This window comes from Ursus maritimus, unplaced genomic scaffold, assembly GCF_017311325.1.
Source record: "Ursus maritimus isolate PB19 unplaced genomic scaffold, ASM1731132v1 scaffold_6, whole genome shotgun sequence".
Classification (NCBI taxonomy): domain Eukaryota; kingdom Metazoa; phylum Chordata; class Mammalia; order Carnivora; family Ursidae; genus Ursus; species Ursus maritimus.
Genome location: NW_024426774.1, coordinates 73260626 through 73280267, shown reverse-complemented (window position 1 = coordinate 73280267; position 19642 = coordinate 73260626). Strand labels below are relative to the sequence as shown.

The 19642-nt window shown below is 38.3% G+C and overlaps 1 protein-coding gene across 2 annotated transcripts in view; it reads right to left on the bottom strand.

Annotated features, from left to right (window-relative positions):
- Nucleotides 1-19642, bottom strand: part of THADA (THADA armadillo repeat containing) — a 316084-nt gene that overhangs the window by 278186 nt on the left and 18256 nt on the right. Inside the window, exons 11-16 of one of the 2 annotated variants that reach the window (XM_040623526.1) lie at nucleotides 18479-19186; nucleotides 16498-16675; nucleotides 13143-13298; nucleotides 12303-12425; nucleotides 9604-9727; nucleotides 3383-3534 (exon numbers count right to left, since the gene is read on the bottom strand). In XM_040623526.1, the coding sequence (XP_040479460.1) occupies nucleotides 3383-3534; nucleotides 9604-9727; nucleotides 12303-12425; nucleotides 13143-13298; nucleotides 16498-16675; nucleotides 18479-19186 (1441 nt within the window). The remainder of the gene's footprint in view (nucleotides 1-3382; nucleotides 3535-9603; nucleotides 9728-12302; nucleotides 12426-13142; nucleotides 13299-16497; nucleotides 16676-18478; nucleotides 19187-19642) is intronic. The other variant, XM_008699809.2, reaches the window with a different exon arrangement.

The window sequence follows — 19642 nt, the reverse complement described above, 5'->3', positions numbered from 1 at the left end:
GAATTTAAAAACAGAGCCTGCCACATAACTGAAACTCAGTATAAACATTAATTCAATTCTCCTTTTCCCAGAATACTAGTTAGACTTTTTTATTATAGTAATTACTGATTATTATTATTACTCAGCTCTGGTGATGAGGATCTTGAAAATAATGTCAGTTGGGAAATTCAACATTGATAAAGCTTTTTTTTTTTTTTAAATACCTCTTTCTCCAGCAGAAGTATGCTTTTTCCTGTAGAAATTCTACTATGACGATGGCCAGATCATCTTTGTTATTTCCACATAGGCCAGAGTTTTTTTGTACACTGAAGTTTCTTTTATCTGGACAGCATACTCCTGCACTTCCCCCATCCCCCTTCTCTATTCAGTGAATTCAATGGAAAAAAATACAAATTCAAACAAAAGTACAAGTCCACCAGGCTATTCCTGGCGAAGATCCACATATATGTGCAGAAAATAAAGTGATCGTATCAGCCTCAGAAATTCTGCACCGGAGCTCCCACACCTGTATGTCATAGAAACATCCACTCACATGCATGTCCTAAAAAAGACAGAACAAAGGACAGTTTCCTGTAACATGTACGTAAAGGCACTAAGCTGAGGTCAAGAGACATGGATCTTTGTCCCAACTCCATGGTTGGCAAATTACATGTTCAGGACACTGGGTTTCAGGGTTTCACTGCTCAATAATATTAATTCTACTAGGATTACTCCGTAATTGTCTAATACACGGGAAAAATCATTATAAGCTTAATTTTTAATTTGGCTATAGGTACACCAATATTTAATTGGAAATCTATTAATTTCCTATAGATATCAAACATACTGAATCAAATACTAGTTTCTTTCAGTTTAAATTCTTTGCCATGGGGCGCCTGGGTGGTTCAGTCGTTAAGCGTCTGCCTTCGGCTCAGGGCGTGATCCTGGCATTCTGGGATCGAGCCCCACGTCAGGCTCCTCTGCTGGGAGCCTGCTTCTTCCTCTCCCGCTGCCTGTGTTCCCTCTACCTCTGGCTGTCTCTGTCTCTAATGAATAAATAAAATCTTTAAAAAATAAAAAAATAAATAAATAAATAAATAAATAAATAAATAAATTCTTTGCCATTTGATATGTCTAGTTTTCTGTGACCTAAAAAAGACAGTGGCCAAAAGCTCAAATCAAAATAAAAATTAGAAAGAACAATTAAGCATCCAAGCCATTTTTTGGGTAACTGACAGTTAAGTCCCTGACTTGCTTAACTGACAATTAGTAAGAAACACAATTAATAGCCTTTGGAGTCTAAAATATCTTTGTTCTGAGGTACATGGGTGGCTCAATCGTTAAGCATCTGCCTTCAGCTCAGGTCATGATCCCAGGGTCCTGGGATCAAGCCCCACGCTGGGCTCCCTGCTCAGTGGGGAGTCTGCTTCTCCCTCACCCTCTGCTGCTCCCGCTGCTTGTGCTCTCTCACTCGCTCACTCTCCCTCAAATAAAACCTTATAAATAAACAAATAAATAAATAAATAAATAAAATACTTTGTTCTATCATCTGAGGTCTGTGAAAATATAATGTAGACCCTGGATATGTAGCTCCACAACTGACACAAAAAGGACAACAGACAACGTGAGTAATAAAGTCACGTACTACAAAGATATGCCATCAGAAACATATAGGGGCGCCTGGGTGGCACAGCGGTTAAGTGTCTGCCTTCGGCTCAGGGCGTGATCCCAGCGTTATGGGATCGAGCCCCACATCAGGCTCCTCCGCTATGAGCCTGCTTCTTCCTCTCCCACTCCCCCTGCTTGTGTTCCCTCTCTCGCTGGCTGTCTCTATCTCTGTCGAATAAATAAATAAAATCTAAAAAAAAAAAAAAAAAAAAAGGAAATATATACACACAGGTCCTTAGATTAGTTAGGATTCAAAAACGTTTTAAAGTTACCTCAAAGGACCAAGTCTTTCATATAGGTGGTTTAATATACCACGCCCGCTTGATATATCTCAAAATATTTGCTAGGAATGAGTCATATATATGATACAAGGCTTCAGTGTGATGAACGGTAAGGGGCAAGGAGGATGGGAAAGTGGGAGAGGAGAAAGGAAGAGAAAACATCACCTTTAAAAACTCTATATGGCACAGAAGTTAGAAGCCTAAGCACTAAAAGAAGCTTCTGCTTACCAAGGCACCTGAAAGATCACAAAGATAAATGGACACTGGAGAACAACTACTAATATACACCCCAGTTAGAAAAGATGCTCTAGGATCTTGCGAAGCCATGGAAACAGACACCTTGTGCTTGCTCTCTGACATGTGCTCCTACAGAATCCCAGTGCATCTCAGGGCACCTGGGTGGCTCAGTCAGTGAAGTGTCTGCCTTCGGTTCAGGTCACGAACCCGGGGTCCTGGGATCAAGCCCTGCATTAGGGTCCCTGCTCAGTGGGGAACCTGCTTCTCCCTCTACCCCTCCCCCACTGCTTTCGTGCTTTCAATAATAAATAAATAAATAAAATCTTAAAAAAAAAAATCCCACTGCTTCTATAAGCTGTCCTGTAGATAGAGCCTAACAGCTAGAGAACAGACCATGGCTCAGTGGCAGACCTGTAGGTGCCTTTGGCCTCTATACAGCTCTAACAGAAAGCCATAGCGAAGCTCTGGAGCCAGTAAACCTACAGCTGCTGGTGAACTCACAGCCCCAGAACATACCTCAAGGGCAGAGCCAAGCACCTCGGCTGGGGGGGTCCCCTGCAGACCCATCCCCATGTTGTGCCCTCACTCCCGAGCCCACCTTTGCTTCCCACCCCATGGCTGGCAGTGCCTGCTGTCAGGAAGAGAATGGGGGCTGGGGATGGGGTAGACAGCCAGGGGAGAAAACTGCTGTTAACCTCAAGTACTCTGAGTTTCAGTCTCAGTTTAGCTATTGCTTGTTGGAAGATCAGAAACACGTTCTCTGCCTCACTTACACTCAGCTTCCCAGTCAACTTAGCAAGGATGTTATCTCAAAAAACGCAAGTTACTGTAAGTGATGTGTTTTGACAGAATATTAACATGTCCACGGGAACTGGGGAGACCGCAATTAACTGAAATCTACCAATAGTCTTGTGAGCAATAAACCCTACTGCTTCTTACACCTCCCTTTTTAAAAACAATTAAAAAAAGCAAAGCTCACGGATTTGGAGTTTGTTTTCTCTTATGATATTTCCTCCTTCCACACCATCCAACCCTTCCTCCTCCAACCTACCACCCTGCAACACTAGAAGTATTAAATGATAACTGAAACAATCAGAAGATATAAGAAAGCAGATGCAAAAAGGCTGCACAATCCACAGATTGCTTTATTTGCTGCTAAAATAGAAAGTTTTCATGCATGCACCACATTTGCATTTACATAGGAAAAGTCCAAATACCTGAAATTGTACAACTGTTTTTGGTAACTTCATTAGAAGATCAAATGCTAAAATCTTTACTTCTTCAAAAGTGCTGGTAAAGCATTCCATTAGTGTTTGGAAACGACCAACATCAATATCATGACTCAGCTGATACACTGTTTGGACTTGACCTAAAAAAGAGAAAAAGATTTAAAAGTGAATACAAGAGGGGGCACCTAGCTGCCTCAGTTGGTAGAGCATGTGACTCTTGATCTCAGACTCGCGAGTTCAAGACCCACGTTGGGCATGGAGCCTACTTAAATAAATAATTAAATAAAATTTTTTTTAAAGTTAATAAAAGAAAAAGGAAATCAACGTGTTGAAGTTATCTGATCAAATTTATAGAAAATCAGGGGGCGCCTGGGTGGCACAGCGGTTAAACGTCTGCCTTCGGCTCAGGGCGTGATCCTGGCGTTGTGGGATCGAGCCCCACATCAGGCTCCTCCGCTAGGAGCCTGCTTCCTCCTCTCCCACTCCCCCTGCTTGTGTTCCCTCTCTTGCTGGCTGTCTCTATCTCTGTCGAATAAATAAATAAAATCTTCAAAAAAAAAAAAAAAAAAGACTGACTTAAAAAAAAAAATTTATAGAAAATCAGTACAAATGGGGCGCATGGGTGGCTCAGTCAGTTAAGTGTCTGCCTTAGGCTCAGGTCATGATCCCAGAGTCCTGGGATCAAGTACCACATCAGGCTCCCTGCTGATGCTCTCTCTCTCTCTCTCTCTCTGACAAATAAATAAATAAAATCTTTAAAAAAAAAAAATTGGTGCAAAGATTCACACTTCGCAGTTTACCCACATTAGCATGAAAGAATAATTTTTCCTTATTTCCTAAAATGATAAAATAAATATTAAAGTTCCCCAAATAAAAAGCATTTCTTAAAATTTTGCTTAAAACCACTTTATTCTCTTTCAGAAGGTTATATTGCATATAGAAGATTCCTAAGTTAGTTTTTAAATAAATAAAAAGAAATAAATTTAGGAATACGTCTTTTAAAATATCTTTGTAAAATGTCTTAACCTAGAATCCAAAGTCCTACCATGTCTTAGTTATACCAACACAGAATCATTGATACGATGATGTATCCTAATAGAATTACTGGGCATCAAAGATAAAGAAGGAGTCTTCTGGCCATTCAGGCACAAAGCTCAATACATCTCCAAAATGGGAAAACATTAAGCTGGCTTTACTCTTCACCTTAGCAACATGTAGTGCTGGAAGATAGTGGAGCAACATCCTCAGGGAAAGGTGTGGTGAAAAACTGTACATCAAAATCCTACTCCAGGGACGCCTGGGTGGCTCAGTCGATTAAGCATCCAGCTCGATTTCGGCTCAGGTCATGATCTCAATGTCATGAGATCCATCCCTGCACTGGGCTCCACACTCGGGGGGGGGGGGGGAGTCTGCTTGAAGATTCTCTCTCTCCTTCTCCCTCTGCCCCTTTCCTCCCCATGCTCTCTCTCTCTCTCTCTCTCTCTCGAATAATAAATAAATCTTAAAAAAAAAAAATCCTACTCCAGCATCAAGTACAATGGCAATAGAAGCATTTTTGAATGTGTAAGAGATTAAGAATTATATTTCCCCAAAAACTCTTCTCAAAATAAAGATGAATTTCAGCCAACCATGAACAGAAAAACTATCACAAAAGAATGATGGTAGTCACCAAATCCACTCAACTCTGAGATTAAGACTAAATGATTGTGGCAATAATGGGCTTCACACAGAATGTGAAGAGCATTTAACAACATTTAACAAATTAACCACTCTGATAACACCTGAAAACAAGTCTATGCTAATTTGAGGAATAATGTTCAATATGATGTGCATTTCTTATTTAATATTAACTCACAAGTTAGTGCAACTCTGTGAAATTCCTAGAGCAAGTAAATGGAGTTTTTGTCACTTCATTCATACCTCTGCTTAAATTTGCTTCTTTTCCAACTCAAATGCTTTTAATTCCTTTTTCTTGCTTTACTGCTTGGGCTAAAGTTTTCAGTACAATGGTGATCAGCAGTGGTCAAAGTGAGCATCTGTGTCTTGTTCCTGATCATAGAGGAAAGACTTTCGGTCTTTTACCATTGAGTATGGTGTCAAGTGTGGGTTTTTCATGAATGTCCTTCATCCTATTGAGGAAGCTCCCTTCTATTCCTAGTTTCTTGAGTGTTTATCATATCAGGATGCTGAATTTTGTTAACAGCTTTTCTGCATCAATTGAGATTATCATGGGGTTTTTTTTCCCCTTCATTTTAATGTGGTATATTACATTAACTATTTTTTCTTACATTGAATCACCCTTGCATTCCTGGGATAAATTCCACTTAGTTAGTCATGGGTATAATACTTATAATATGGTGTTGGGTTTGGTTTGCTAGTGTTCTGTTGAGAATTTTTGCATTTATGTTCATAAAGGATACTGGCCTATAGTTTTCTTTTCTTGTGGTGTCTTTGTCTGGCTTTGGTACCAGGGTGATGCTGGCTTCACAGAATGAGTTTGGAAATGTTCCCTCCTGTCCCATTTTTTTGAAGAGTTTGAGAAGAACTGATGTTAATTCTTTAAATGTTTGGTAAAATTCACCAGTGAAACCACTCCTTCTGGACTTTCCTTTGCTGAGAGGTTTTGATTACTGACCCCACCTCTTATTTGCTGCAGATAACAAATTTTCTATTTGTTAAGTCAGTAATTTGTATGTTTCCAGGGATCTGTCCATTTCATCTAAGTTACCTAATTTATTGAAAATACAATCGTTCATAGTACTGTCTTACAATCCTTATTTCTGTAAGGTCAGCAGAAATGTTCCTGCTTGTATTCCTGTTCTTAGTTATTTGCACCTTCTTTTGTTTTATTCTTAGTATAGCTAAAATTTTGTCAATTTTGTTGACCTTTTAAAAAAACCAACTTTTGTTTTCATTGAGTCTCTATGTTTTCTTATTCCCCATTTCATTGATCTCTGTTCTAATCTTTATTTCCTTCCTGCTGCTAAATTTGGGTTAGGTTTGCTCTTCTTTTTCTAATTCCTTGAGGTGTAAAGTTACCCTATTGATTTGAGATCTTTTCTCCTTTTTAATTAGGTATATACAGCTCTAAAGCTCCCTATGAGCACTGCTTCTGCTTCATCCCATAAGTTCTGGTAAGGTATGTTCTTGTTTTCATTCCTCTCCAAGTATTTTCTAATTTCCTTTGTGATTTCTTCTTTGACACACTGGTTGTTTAGGAGCTCTGCTCAAATCTGAAACCTTCTCTGACACCACTGTATGAAATAGTTCCCCATCCTCCTAGACACTCTATATTCCCCCCGCTTTCCTTTCTGAAATATTTTTTTGTAATACTTAATCTCCATCTGATATTCTATGTATTACTTGTTAATTCATTACCTGTCTCCCTTCACTAAAATATCTAAGCTCAAAAATAGGAAGCATTTTATTTCATACACTGCATATCCTTAGCTGCCTGACATATAATAAGCATTAAATAAATATTTGCTGGGCAAACCCTTTTAATGTAATTGTGGAATCCAATTTTTCACCATGAATACTGTGACACTTATTCTAAGTGAAAAAGGTACACGTGGTTTATTCTTCTTGAACTAGGATATACTTGAGGAAAGGTAGAAACCATTTTGACTAATCTCAAATCACAGTCCTTCAAAAAAATAAGATAAAAACGCACATTCAAGTTCTGGAGATAAAGGTGAAGAATGAATTTATGTTTTCTATCCTGTAATTCATGGTCATGCCTCTTTAGCCTCCTTTAAAGTTCATGGCTAACGGGGCTCCTGGGTGGCTCAGTTGGTTAAGTATCCGACTCTTGATTTCAGTTCAGATCATGATATCAAGGTTGTGAGACTGAGCCCTACACGAGGCTCCATGCCTAGCGTGGAGCCTGCTTAAGAGTCTCTCTCTCTCCCTCCCTCCCTCTACCCTTTACCCACCCCCTCTCCGCCTCTAAAGAAATAATAATAATAAATAAATAAATAAAGTTAATGGGTAAGGTATGGCTTGCTCCATTTTGCATTACCTACCAGTTGTTTAATTAAAATAATTACTGTAATATCAGTCACTGCCCAATTATATGTGACTCATTATTTAGGAAGATGACTCAGATTATTCATTTTTTAAAGTACACTTAAATATATTAAACTACTCTCTCTCGATTAAAAAATTACCAGTACAATTTAGGCTAGTGTTATTTCCCATACATCTAGGTGCAACCGTAACTATATTAAACATACAGAAAAATTTTTGTTAAATGGATCATCAGTCGCTCTCAGGTAAAACTTTATTTTCTAAATTCAGTTGCAGTACCACTGAAATTCCCTTAACTAATGGATACCATTGTTTTCATTTTCTGTGCATGCTGTAACAAATTACCATAAACCTGGTGGCTTAAAACCACAGAAATCTATTTGTTTCACCACACTAGAAGCCATTCTGACTAACATCCAATAAGTCCGTTATGAAGGTGCCAGTGGGGCCATACACACTCTAGAGGCTCTAAGGGAAAACTCATTCCTTGCCTTGTTCCGCTTCTGGAGGCTGCCAGCATTCTATGGCTTGAAGCCACATCACTCCAATCTCCACAACCACTGTCACAGGGACTCCTCCTCTTCTTGTGTCATATTTCCCTCTGTTCCTCTAACAACAACAGCTGTGGTGGCATTTAGGGCCATCCAGATAATCCAGGATTATCTCACTTTAAGATCCTTAATTTAATCACATCTACAAAGGCCCCCTTTCTACATAAGGTTCACATTCACAGGTTCTAAGGATTTGATGATATCCTTTGTAGGTTGCCTTTTGGCCTACCACACTTATTATCTTAATCGGGTGATCAAATTTATCATCACGAATAACAGGACAAACCAAACTCATGTACCTCCTGATATGGCGTCCTGAGAAGAACAGCACATTACCTATGCAATATTCCTACACAAAATGGACAACCTGAATCAATCATGAGGAAACAATAAGGCAAACCCAAATGGAGACGCATTCTCCCAAAGTGTTGATGTCATGAAATAAAAAATTTTCCAGATTAAAGGAGGCTAAAGAGGCGTAACAACGAAATGCAATGTATAATCTTGAACTGGTTCCCAGATCACAGTAAAAATTTCCCTTTATAAAAAAGGGCCACTTATTGGGACAACTGGCAAATTTTGTTATGGTTTATATATTAGATAATAGCATCGTGTCAACATTAAATTTCCTGAATTTAACCATTGTGTCATGGTTAGAAAATTAATGAAATGGAGAGAAACCAAATACAGCAAAATATTAATACCTGATGAATTGAGGTAGAGGGTACATGGCTGTTCACAAACTTCTTGAAACTTCGCTGTTGTTGGTTTGAATCTTTTCAAAATAAAAACTTGAAAAAAAATGGTGTTCTTCAAATAAAGCAAGGCTGTATTAGCAACAAAAACTGTCCTCCTCCCTGCCAAAAAATTACACTTTGCCTACAAATTTAAACTAAAAAAGTAGTAATAATAATAATAAGGCAACTATAGCATAAAGCTCTTTGGTCCTCTGGCCATCCCCTCCAACAGAACAGCTGAGCAGGGTATTTTTCTATTTGACCACAGTCAAGGAAGACTGAGCACAAACAAGAAATCCACATCAAAACGTACACACTCAAGTACAGAGATAAAAAGAACTATTTGTTGTCAAAAAGGAAAAAAAACCGACTCAGAAGAAGTTAAATGTTCGCCTTCTTGGGTACCCCACGGGAGAAATAAAGGGTATCACTAAACCAGAATGCCTGGAAATGACATCCTCATGTTGTCTTTCTGAAACTAGATTGAGACTTATGAAACTGACAGCATATAAGGGAAACCACATTTTAGCCACAAAGACTCATTGAGGAATGCTGTATAAAGAAACTATTATTTTTTTAACTTTTAAAACCTAAAGAACAGATTGTACCCTATCTTCAAACAGCAACACATGAATTGGGGGTTGAAAGAAGCAACACTTCTCATAATAAGCATAATCCATGAAAACCGGAGTTTGGGGTTGGGAAATAAGATCACTGAAAACAACTTCTCAGCCTTATGTCCTTTATTGACAAATTTAATTATGTCCAAGTAAGAATTACATACTGAGAATAAAACCTCCCATAAGAACCTAAACAAAAGACAACAAAACTAAAACTTAAAGTAAAACAAAATGTTGAAAAAGTATGTGTTTTGCAAGGAAAAAAAGCTTACCTTCTGGGATGGGAAAAACTTCAGCTATTGCTCCTAAAATGGTTAAAGCTGAAAATCTAGTTGGGTAGGAAGACCCAGGAAACAGTGCTTCAAAAAGACGGCTGCAAAGGGATGACATGAAATTCTAAAAAAAAAAAAAAAAAGAAAGAAAGAAAAAGATATTACAGTAAGTGTAATCTTTAACCCATAATCGGTTATTTTCAAAGTAACACCTTTAAGAGTGGGGTTCTTTTTTAATTAACAGGGGAAAGACTTTTAAAAACAATACTAGTTGGGGTGCCTGGGTGGCTCAGTCAGTTAAGCGTCTGCCTTCGGCTTGGGTCATGATCCCAGGGTCCTGTGGTCAAGCCCCGTGTCAGGCTCCCTGCTCAGCGGGGAGTTGGCTTCTCTCCCTTCCTCTCCCTCTAGGTGTGCTCTCTTTCTCTCTAGCTCTCTCTCTCTCTCTCTCTCAAATAAATAAATAAAATCTTAAAAAAAAATACTAGTTATTTACTTCGCTTGACAATTCAGATTGATACCCTTGACCATAAGCTATATCATGACTTCAATGAACCCTACCTTTGTACGGTCAACAAGAAGTAGAATTTCTATTGTAGTCCACACAGGAAAATCCAGTATCCAGCACCCATTTTTGGTGAAAGTAAGATCCGTGCTAAAGCTATATGAATACTGGTTTTCTTCACCAGAGATATTCAGGCATCAAAGGCATGTATATTTTTTTAAAGTTTTTAAATAACCAAAAAAAATCCAATACAGGCTACTTGATAAATATGGTAAGTATAATACTTGATAAATGTGGTATAATGACACAATTCATAAAAAGATTCAACTATTCCATTGTCTTCTATATTCCCCTTTAAGACTCTTGCTCTACCATTCTGTTTATATAAATGATAAAAAAAAAAAGGAAAGTTTAAGTAAAATGCAATTTAAAAAAAGAATGGAAATAGTTTATCCAAGATAAAGTCTTTTTTCTCTAGTGAAAACAATAATTATTATTAAAGTTTCTATACAGAAAACCAGAAAACTTATAAGATGTGATTCTCAAGCATCTTACATATCTCACAGCTTTGTTATTAAAGATTTAAATGAGCATTCTGTAAATTTAAAAGTACTCAAGCTAATATTAGTTATTTAGGTATGGAATAATCTCCTTCACTAGACTAGAAGACATCTTTTCCAACTAACTCCCCTTCTCTCCCAGGACTTAGTCTATTGATTGGCAGCAAGCTGACCATACACTATGCATGACACCCACTCTTATAAAGATGAAGATAAGTAATTTAGGGCCAAAGTCACAATCTCCAAAAGCCACAATGACTATAGTTGGGAGGAAATATCAGAACTATGAGACTGACTCAGATTAAGACTCTAAAGGGCTAGTTTTCAAAAACACATATATTCACAAGGTCAAACTAAGAAACCATGTATACGTGAAAGTTCAGAATGTCAATCCACAACATAAGTTTTGTGTTCTAAGTACTTAACTCAGTTTTCACAAACGTCATTTTACCCCTTGCAAAAAGAAGCAAAAGAGCTGTGTTTTCTTAGATTGTCTAGCAATGATCTAAGTAAGGCTAAAAAACAACTAATTTGTCCACACACAAAGCAAGTGCTCAGAATTCACTCTAGTCGCTTTTAATGAATCCCAGCGAGGCTTTTTAGGGTGATTTAGAATGTACAAACAGCCTTCTCATTTAATCCTCAAAACCAGCCTTTTCAGAGAGGTTATTCATCCCACTTACAGTTGAACAGACTCATCAAGTAAGCCAACTAATCAGTGGCAGAAATGGGACTAAACCCATGTCCTTCAAGTTTAGGTTGTCACTGTTGGGATTTTACAAAGATGAAGCTAACTTCAGCCTTGGTATAGAAATATTCTTCTATAGATGATTTTTTACCTTTTGAATATAAAACTGAAAACTAAGGGCCCCCCATACTAATGCTTAGAGTAGGTAGTGTGTGTTTCATGGCTTCGATGTATCATTAATTTATTACAATTGTTTCCTTACGTGAAATACAACAGATGAGCTCTGTCTTCTATCTGGGTCTTAGAAGACAATAAGATCTCTGCTTCCAAGAGGCTAGATTTGGAGTAAGGAACCAGTGAAACACTCATTCTGTTCTGATGGACAGAAATGGAAGGTTGTCAAGCTGAGCTCTGGCCCATGCTGGTGCTGCTCTTATCTGGGGTTCCATTCATCCCATTAACACAGTGCCCTGAAACCAAGCCGTACTCTTCGCGCTCCCTCCAAAATGGGATGGACAGGTACCTCCACAACTGGCCCACAGACCAGGAGGCACCAATGTCAAGCCACTGTAAGTCATATTAGTCTAAAGAGGAAGCAGGCCCAGAGACAGCAACCTTCTACCCTGGGGAGGGGTGGAGGAGTTCAAGGCCAGCAATTACCTTGTTGTTAAAGTACTAAATTCACGGGGCCCACATTAAGCTGTAAAGGACGGAGGTTAGCCCATCACTGTGATTCTGTAACAGGCCTCAAGTCCAGCACTGGCTCCACGACTCAGGGTACCTCAAGAGAAGTGCCAAAGCACCACTAGGAATATGTAAAACCCACTTGAAGGAAAAAAGCAGAGAAACAACTACTCACTAAGAGACTTCCATGTATGTCCCTTTAACGTTTATTGACGATTGTTCCATGTTTCTTAAATACCCATATGTCTAGAAATAGATCACCTACCTTATATTGCTGTAAAGAAACAGCAGGGTGCTGTTTGGTTAACTCATTCTCTGGCTCATGTTTGGCTCTACTTTGTTCCAGTTTATAAAGCACCTGAGAACTTTCCTGTATCCTACAGAACAACTTTTGAGAAAAAGAAAAATGAAGCATATGTAAGCCACATTAATCTTAAATGTCAGTCTAAAAAAAGGCAAAGGACAAATTTTCTAGATTCTTTAGACTAAAACTTCAAGCAAGGAGAGTACTGGTTTCTAAACTCTTAATATTCACGGTGTGTCTCTCTGACAGAAAATTAACACATATTTTTAAAACCAAAAACAAAATATCACTGCAAACCAGAATACACAGTCATTAAATTGTAGTTCTATTTCCTTTAGGTTGGCATGAAACTAAAAATATACTCACTTCTATACTCTCCCAATTCCTCATCCCATATAGGAGGCATATGGTTAAGTCGAGCTGAATCAGTCAACAATGACCATTTCATGAGGCCCTTAAATGATCAAACTACAAGGGGATCTTTCCTCCTCTCACCAAAGTTTTCTTAAAATACCTTTCACCCTGAAAGATCCGTCACTACGTTTTTTTTTCTTTCCAAAGAAAAGAGCTCAAGTTTGATTTATTTTACACCAAAATGAAAGGACTTTATATCCTCGGCTTGAGTCTCAAACGTAAACTCTATGGAATCACAGAATGGTTCACAGGTGGGCCATGAAGGGACGTGGCAGTCCGATGCCGTGACCATTATCCGCACACTCTCCCAAAATCAGAGCTCTTTTCAAAAATGATCTGCAGAGCAACGTTCTCCACTTTCCTGTACTTTCTGATGAGAAATTCTACCTTTTTAAGAAGAGAGCAAATCTGTTGTCGCACTCCTGGGGACTGATTGTTAAGATTATAGGTGATAAAGAATTGAATCCACTGCATTTCTTCCATGGAAACGACTTCTGTGCTTCGATTACTTTCACAAAGCAAGCCTAATGTATCTATCCGTACCTAAAACACATCAAGCAATAAAATGTTAATTTTTCAATGAAATAAGCAAATCACAGACTACTTGACACGTTTATTTACACAAGCTACCAAAGGGGGGAAAAACAGTAAACCTCAGTTTACCCATGTAAACTTCAGAAAGGTTCCTTCGTCCCAAAGATCCTGGGGTTATAATGCGTAAAAAATAATTTTATTAAATATGTAAATTGGGTATTTCGTAAGTCAATAATCTTATGGATTCTTAATTCATGCTAATGCTCAACTTCATTCTTTTTTCTCTACTTTACCCCAGGACCTCATCAGCTCACTCTTAGATTACTGTCATGCACACCTATCAGGCTCCTGGTTTCTTTTTGCTCTCACACTGGAAACTCATCTCAGCTGCCATTAATTCTACTTCCTTGCTGAAGGCAGAATGGCTCTGGTTCCCAGTTACCAGCTGAATGAAATCTGAAGTCTTCAGCCTACCATCGGAGGCCTCCATAAAATGGACCAAACACTCTACTTCTGCCAAACAACATCCTGAATCCTCCTCCAGACCTCGTTTTGTGTTCTCCCATTTTGGTACTTGTTTTGTGTTTGTTTTTTTTAAATCATTTTATTTATTTTTTCTTCATCATAATAAGTGTACTCTTTAATTCCTATCCCCTATTTCTTCCATCTGCCCAACCACCTCCCCTCTGGTAACCATCTGTTCTCTATAGTTAAGGGTCTGTTTCTTTGTGATTGTTTTTTTCCTTTGCTCCTTTGTTTTGTTTCTTAAATTCCATATATGAGTGAGATCACATGGTATTTGTCTTTCTCTGACTTATTTTGCTTAGCATTATACTCTCTAGCTCTATCCATGTTGTTGCAAATGGCAAGATTTTATTTTTTATGGCCGAGTAATATTCCATGGTATGTGTGTGCATGTGTATATATGTATCACCTTTTCTTTATCCACTCATGTATCCATGAATACTACAGCTGCTTCCATAGTTTAGCTATTGCAAATAATGTTACATGTATCCCTTTGAATTAGTGCTTTGGGTTTTTTGGGTAAAAACCCAGTAGTGGGATTACTGGATCATAGGGTAGTTCTATTTTTAATTTTTTGAGGAACCTCCATACTGTTTTCCACAGTGGCTACAGTAGTTTGCATTCCCACCAACAGCTCACAAAGGCTCCTTTTTCTCCACATCCTTGCCAACACTTGTTTCTTATGGCTTTGATTTTAGCCATTCTGACAGGTATGTGGTGATATCTCACTATAGTTTTGATTTACGTTTCCCTGATGATGAGTGATGTTGAGCATCTTTTCATGTGTCCGTTGGCCACCTAGATGTGTTTCTTAGAGAAATGTCTGTTCATATCTTCTGCCCATTTATTAATTGGATTATTTGTTCTTTGGGTATTGAGGTGTATCAGTTCTTCATATATTTTGGATACTAACCCTTTATTGGATATGTCTTTTGCAAACATCTTCTCCCATTCAGTAGATTTCCTTTTAGTTTTCTTGATTGTTTCCTTTGCTGTGCAGATGCTTTTTATTTTGACGTAGTCCCAATATTTTATTTTTGCTTTTGTTTCCCTTGCCTCAGGAGACATATCTAGAAAAATGTTGCTACAGCTAATGTCAGAGAGATTACTGCCTATGCTCTCTTCGAGGATTTTTATGGTTTAGGTCTTTAATCCATTTTGACTTTATTTTTGTGTATGGTGAAAGAAAGTGGTCCAGTTTCATTCTTTTGCATGTGGCTGTCCAGTTTTCCCAGCACCATTATTGAAGACACTGTCTTTTTCCCATTGTATATTCATCCCTCCTTTATCAAAGATTAACTGATTATATAATTGTGAGTTTATTTCTCGGTTTTCTGTTCTATTCCATTGATCTCTGTGTCTACTTTTATGCCAGCACCATACTGTTTTAATTACTACCACTCTGTAATATAACTTGAAATGTAGAATTGTGATACCTCCAGTTTTATTTTTCTTTTTCAAGATTGCTTTGGTTAGGAGCACCTGGGTAGCTAAGTTGGTTAAGTGTCTGCCTTCAGCTCAGGTCATGATTCCAGGGTCCTGGGATCAAGCCCCATATCAGGCTCCCTGCTTAGCAGGGAGTCTGCTTCTCCCTCTGCCCACCCCTCCTCCCCACCCCCCCCAACCCCCCGCTCATGCTGGTGCACTCTCTCTCTTGCTCTCTCTCTCTCTCTCCGAAATAAATAAAATCTTTAAAAGAAAAAAAAGATTGCTTTGGCTATTTGGGGTCTTTTGTGGGCTCCATACAAATTTTAGGATTGTTTGTTCTAGTTCTGTGAGAAAAGCCGTTGGTATTTTGATAGGGACTGCATTAAATGTGTAGAGTGCTTTGGGTAGTATAGACATCTTAACAATATTTTTTCTTCCAACTCAAGAGCATGAAATGTCTTTCCATTTCTTTGCATTGTCCCGAATTCCTTTCATCGATGTTTTATAGCTTTCGGAGTACAGGTCTTTCATCTCTTTGGTTAAATTTATTCCTAGATATTTTATTGGTTTTGGTGCAACTCTAAATGGAATTGCTTTCTTAATTTCACTTTCTGCTGCTTCATTATTAGTGTATAGGAAAGCAACAGATTTCTGTACATTGATTTTCTACCCTGTGACTTGACTGACTTCATTGATCAGTTCTAGTGTTCTCCCATTTTGTGTGCTGCTCCAATGCTTCCTCTCCTTTAATAACATCTCATACATTCCTAATCAACCACTGCCTGCTCTGTTCTCAGCCTGCCAAATCCTCGTGCATAAAGGAGCACTTGTATCTGTATTGTTTTCTAAGAGCTTCCAGGTGTTTTATGCAGGTTTTCTTATGCCTTCAACTGAAATTTAAATAGCCCAAATGCAAGGTCTACACTTTTCTTTTCTTTTTTTTTAAGATTTTATATATTTATTTGAGAGAGAGAGAGAGAAAGCACAAGCAGGGGAAGTGGCGGAGGCAGAGGGAGAAGTACACTCCCTGATGAGCAGAGACCCTGGGATCATGCATAACCTGAGCCGAAGGCAGACACGTAACCAAAACCACCCAGGCGCCCCTACACTTTACACTTTCAAATTCCTCCTCCCTCCAGATCTCTTAAAACAGTGCTGGGCTCAACACAGGGGCCTCTATATTAGACTGCTAACTGAATAAATAAATCAGAGACCTGCTGCATGTATGAAATTCCCAGCTATTTTGTTTACTTACTTGGCAGTGCTGATGAATTAAGCCTTGTTTTATTCTTGCACTGGACACGAGATTCCTCCAGGCATCAGTTGCAGACTGAAGATGTCCATGAGCTCTAGCTGTTCGCAGACATGCCATCAAAGCTCCCAGAGCCCCTCTGCTATTATAAGACCCTAAGGATGGAAAAAATTGTTGTCTCAGAAGCACAATAACACAGACAACTACTGTGCTATGTAACAACTGCCACAATTTTCATTTTGCAACTAACATTGTATTTCAAGAAATAAAAATCATATTTTAAATTCTAACATGAAAGAAAGTTCCTATCATAAAATAATCATTATTGAAAAGGATTTGATAGTTCTCGTGTCAACAATTGCAAGTAAATATAATCCCCTTACGTTAATTTAAAGAAATCATTATTTTTTGCTATTTTTACCTTTTTCTTGGCACTTAGAAATGAACCAGGAAGTGATTCAGAGGAAAAAAAATATCAGGCGGAGAAATATTTAAAACAGTAAGATAACGAAACTGACTTTCAGCCAAAATTAGGAAAAACACTTTAGTGGCTAAATATCATTATTTCTCTAAAAATAAACACTAAACTTCTCTGCATATTTTGGAGTTACTGTTTCTCCCTAGTAAAAAAGGTAAAAGGAGGATTACAAGGATACAAGGAGGCTAAGACATCAGCCATACTAACAGAACAGGGAAGCCTGGCTCAAAGGGAACATGGATATAAAAATAGAGACTGCCTTACTTCAGAACAGATTCATGAATCTTGAACTTTAGATGGTTTCTCAAAAAGGCAAGAACAATTGTTGTTAAAGACTACAAATAATGGGGAAAAAACTACAAATAATCCTTTATTTTTGTGTATAGGAATCAGATTTTTCCAGCTAGCTATCTCACGGTTTTCAATTATTTTGAGTTTTTTTTTAAAGAGAGCACCCATGCACACACAGGTTGGGGGAGGGGCAGAGGGAAACAGAGAGAATCTGAAGCAGGCTCCACGCTCAGCACAGAGCCCAAAGTGGGGCTCGATCCCATGACCCTGAGCTCATGACCTGAGCTGAAATCAAGAGTTGGATACTTAACCAACTGAGCCACCCAGCCACCCCTTGCTGTAAATATTCTTAAACTGTGATACAGGGTACATATTCCTGCTTTGTTAAACAGAATACAGTAATTTTAAGATTCACATGATAAGTCAGGATCATCATTTATATATTAATTATTGAATTATGCTTTAATGCAGTGATTCCTTCAGGGTTACTGAGTTTCAGTGGAATGTTTACCCCTATTCTAAATGACTACAGACAGTTGTTTCTTGAGGTCACACATCTATATTTTTTTGTCTCTTCCCCAGAGACAAAAACTTGCTACTGCCAGTTTACCTATCTTGATTGTTGCCTAAAACAATTCTTAATTACTGTTTCAATCACTAGAATTAGCAACTTGTATAAAACACTCAAACTTCTATTCCAGTCTGACAACCTAACAAATAAGAACTTGGCAAAATGAATTAAAACTAGTAATAAAGAGAACCTTATAATCATTAACTGGAATCAATCCTCAGCTTGTAGAAATGACTTCAGTCAAAAAAAACTCTACTCCGCTCTGGACAGGAACATTAGTCTCAATCTGAAATCTCTATCGCTCATACCCTCTTTTACTGTTTACAGAAGTGGTAATATTTAAATTTGAATATGGTCCACATCTGCCTAGCTACCTACCCTTAAACATCTTAATTAGAAATTACTAAAAGAGGGGCGCCTGGGTGGCGCAGTCGTTAAGTGTCTGCCTATGACTCAGGGCGTGATCCCGGCGATCTGGGATCAAGCCCCACGTCAGGCTCCTCTGCTGAGAGCCTGCTTCTTCCTCTCCCTCTCCCCCTGCTTGTGTTCCCTCTCTCCCTGGCTGTCTCTCTCTCTGTCAAATAAATAAATAAAATCTTAAAAAAAAAAAAAAGAAATTACTACAAGAATGATTCCTTTTCTTACCAGTTTTAGCATCAGCAGAAGTTTGAAGAATCTTTACCATGTAGCTTAAGCTTTCAGGGCTACAGTTCAATAATTTTGGCAAGTAATAATCGATCACATACGATTTTTGATCCAGATTTCCTTCACACAGTATAAAAAGGAGAGGAGAAACCCAAGTCTCGTGCCACTCATCAATCCAAGTACTGTCGACAGCCTGGGACTTCAAATGACTCTTGTGATTTCTGAACATGGTTTCTAAGAGGTCACTTGCATAAGGTACCAAGGACTGGTCTCCCATCACCTCTAAGATTTGTGATGGAATAGTTTTAGCTAGTGCCAAAATATGTCCAATTCCTATGTAATCTACTAAACAGCCAAGGCATGCATACTTCCCTTTAACGTGCCATTCCAACCGCAGAAGACTTTCAGCCAGATCACAGATGAAACGATCGGCAGCCAAACCTGGCGCTTCAGAGTCTGACTTTCCTTTAGCGAGCCGGTGCATTTGGAGAATATTTCTGAATATAATTTTGGTTTGGTGTCTCAAAGCATCCAGTGGATGTTCCCAGTGGGTATAGACATATTCCAAAAGTCTCCGAACTATACTTGAATTCCCATTCAGATTGTCCTTTAGGCTTGGGGAACTTGATTCAAGGACATGTATGGCCGAATTAGTCCAGGATGCCAAAATTCTAGACAGAAACAATTCCAGAGTTGATTCCTTGATCCTGAAGAAAAATGAACCACATTATTATAAACTGACTAGTAACAGAAATTTCATTTTATAATCATCTAGAGTTTAAAAATATAAAAGACAAAGAATGATCAGAAAATTCAATAATTACTAAATTTACAATGATAAAAAATTACAAACAAGGCCAAAACAGATCTCAAATTTATAAATGAATCTTTTCATCTTATAGAAATACTCCAAAAAGGGACACAAGAAAACTTCTGGGAGTGATGAAAATGTTCATTATTTTGATTTTGATGATGGTTTCACAGGTGTTTTAAAACATACTGAGAGGGGTGCCCGGGTGGCTCAGTCGACTGAGCATCCAAATCTTGATTTCAGCTCAGGTCATGATCTCAGGGTCCTGAGATCAAGCTCTGCATCAGGCTCTGCAGTGGGCGTGGAGCCTGCTTAAGATTCTCTCTCTCTGGGGTGCCTGGGTGGCTCAGTC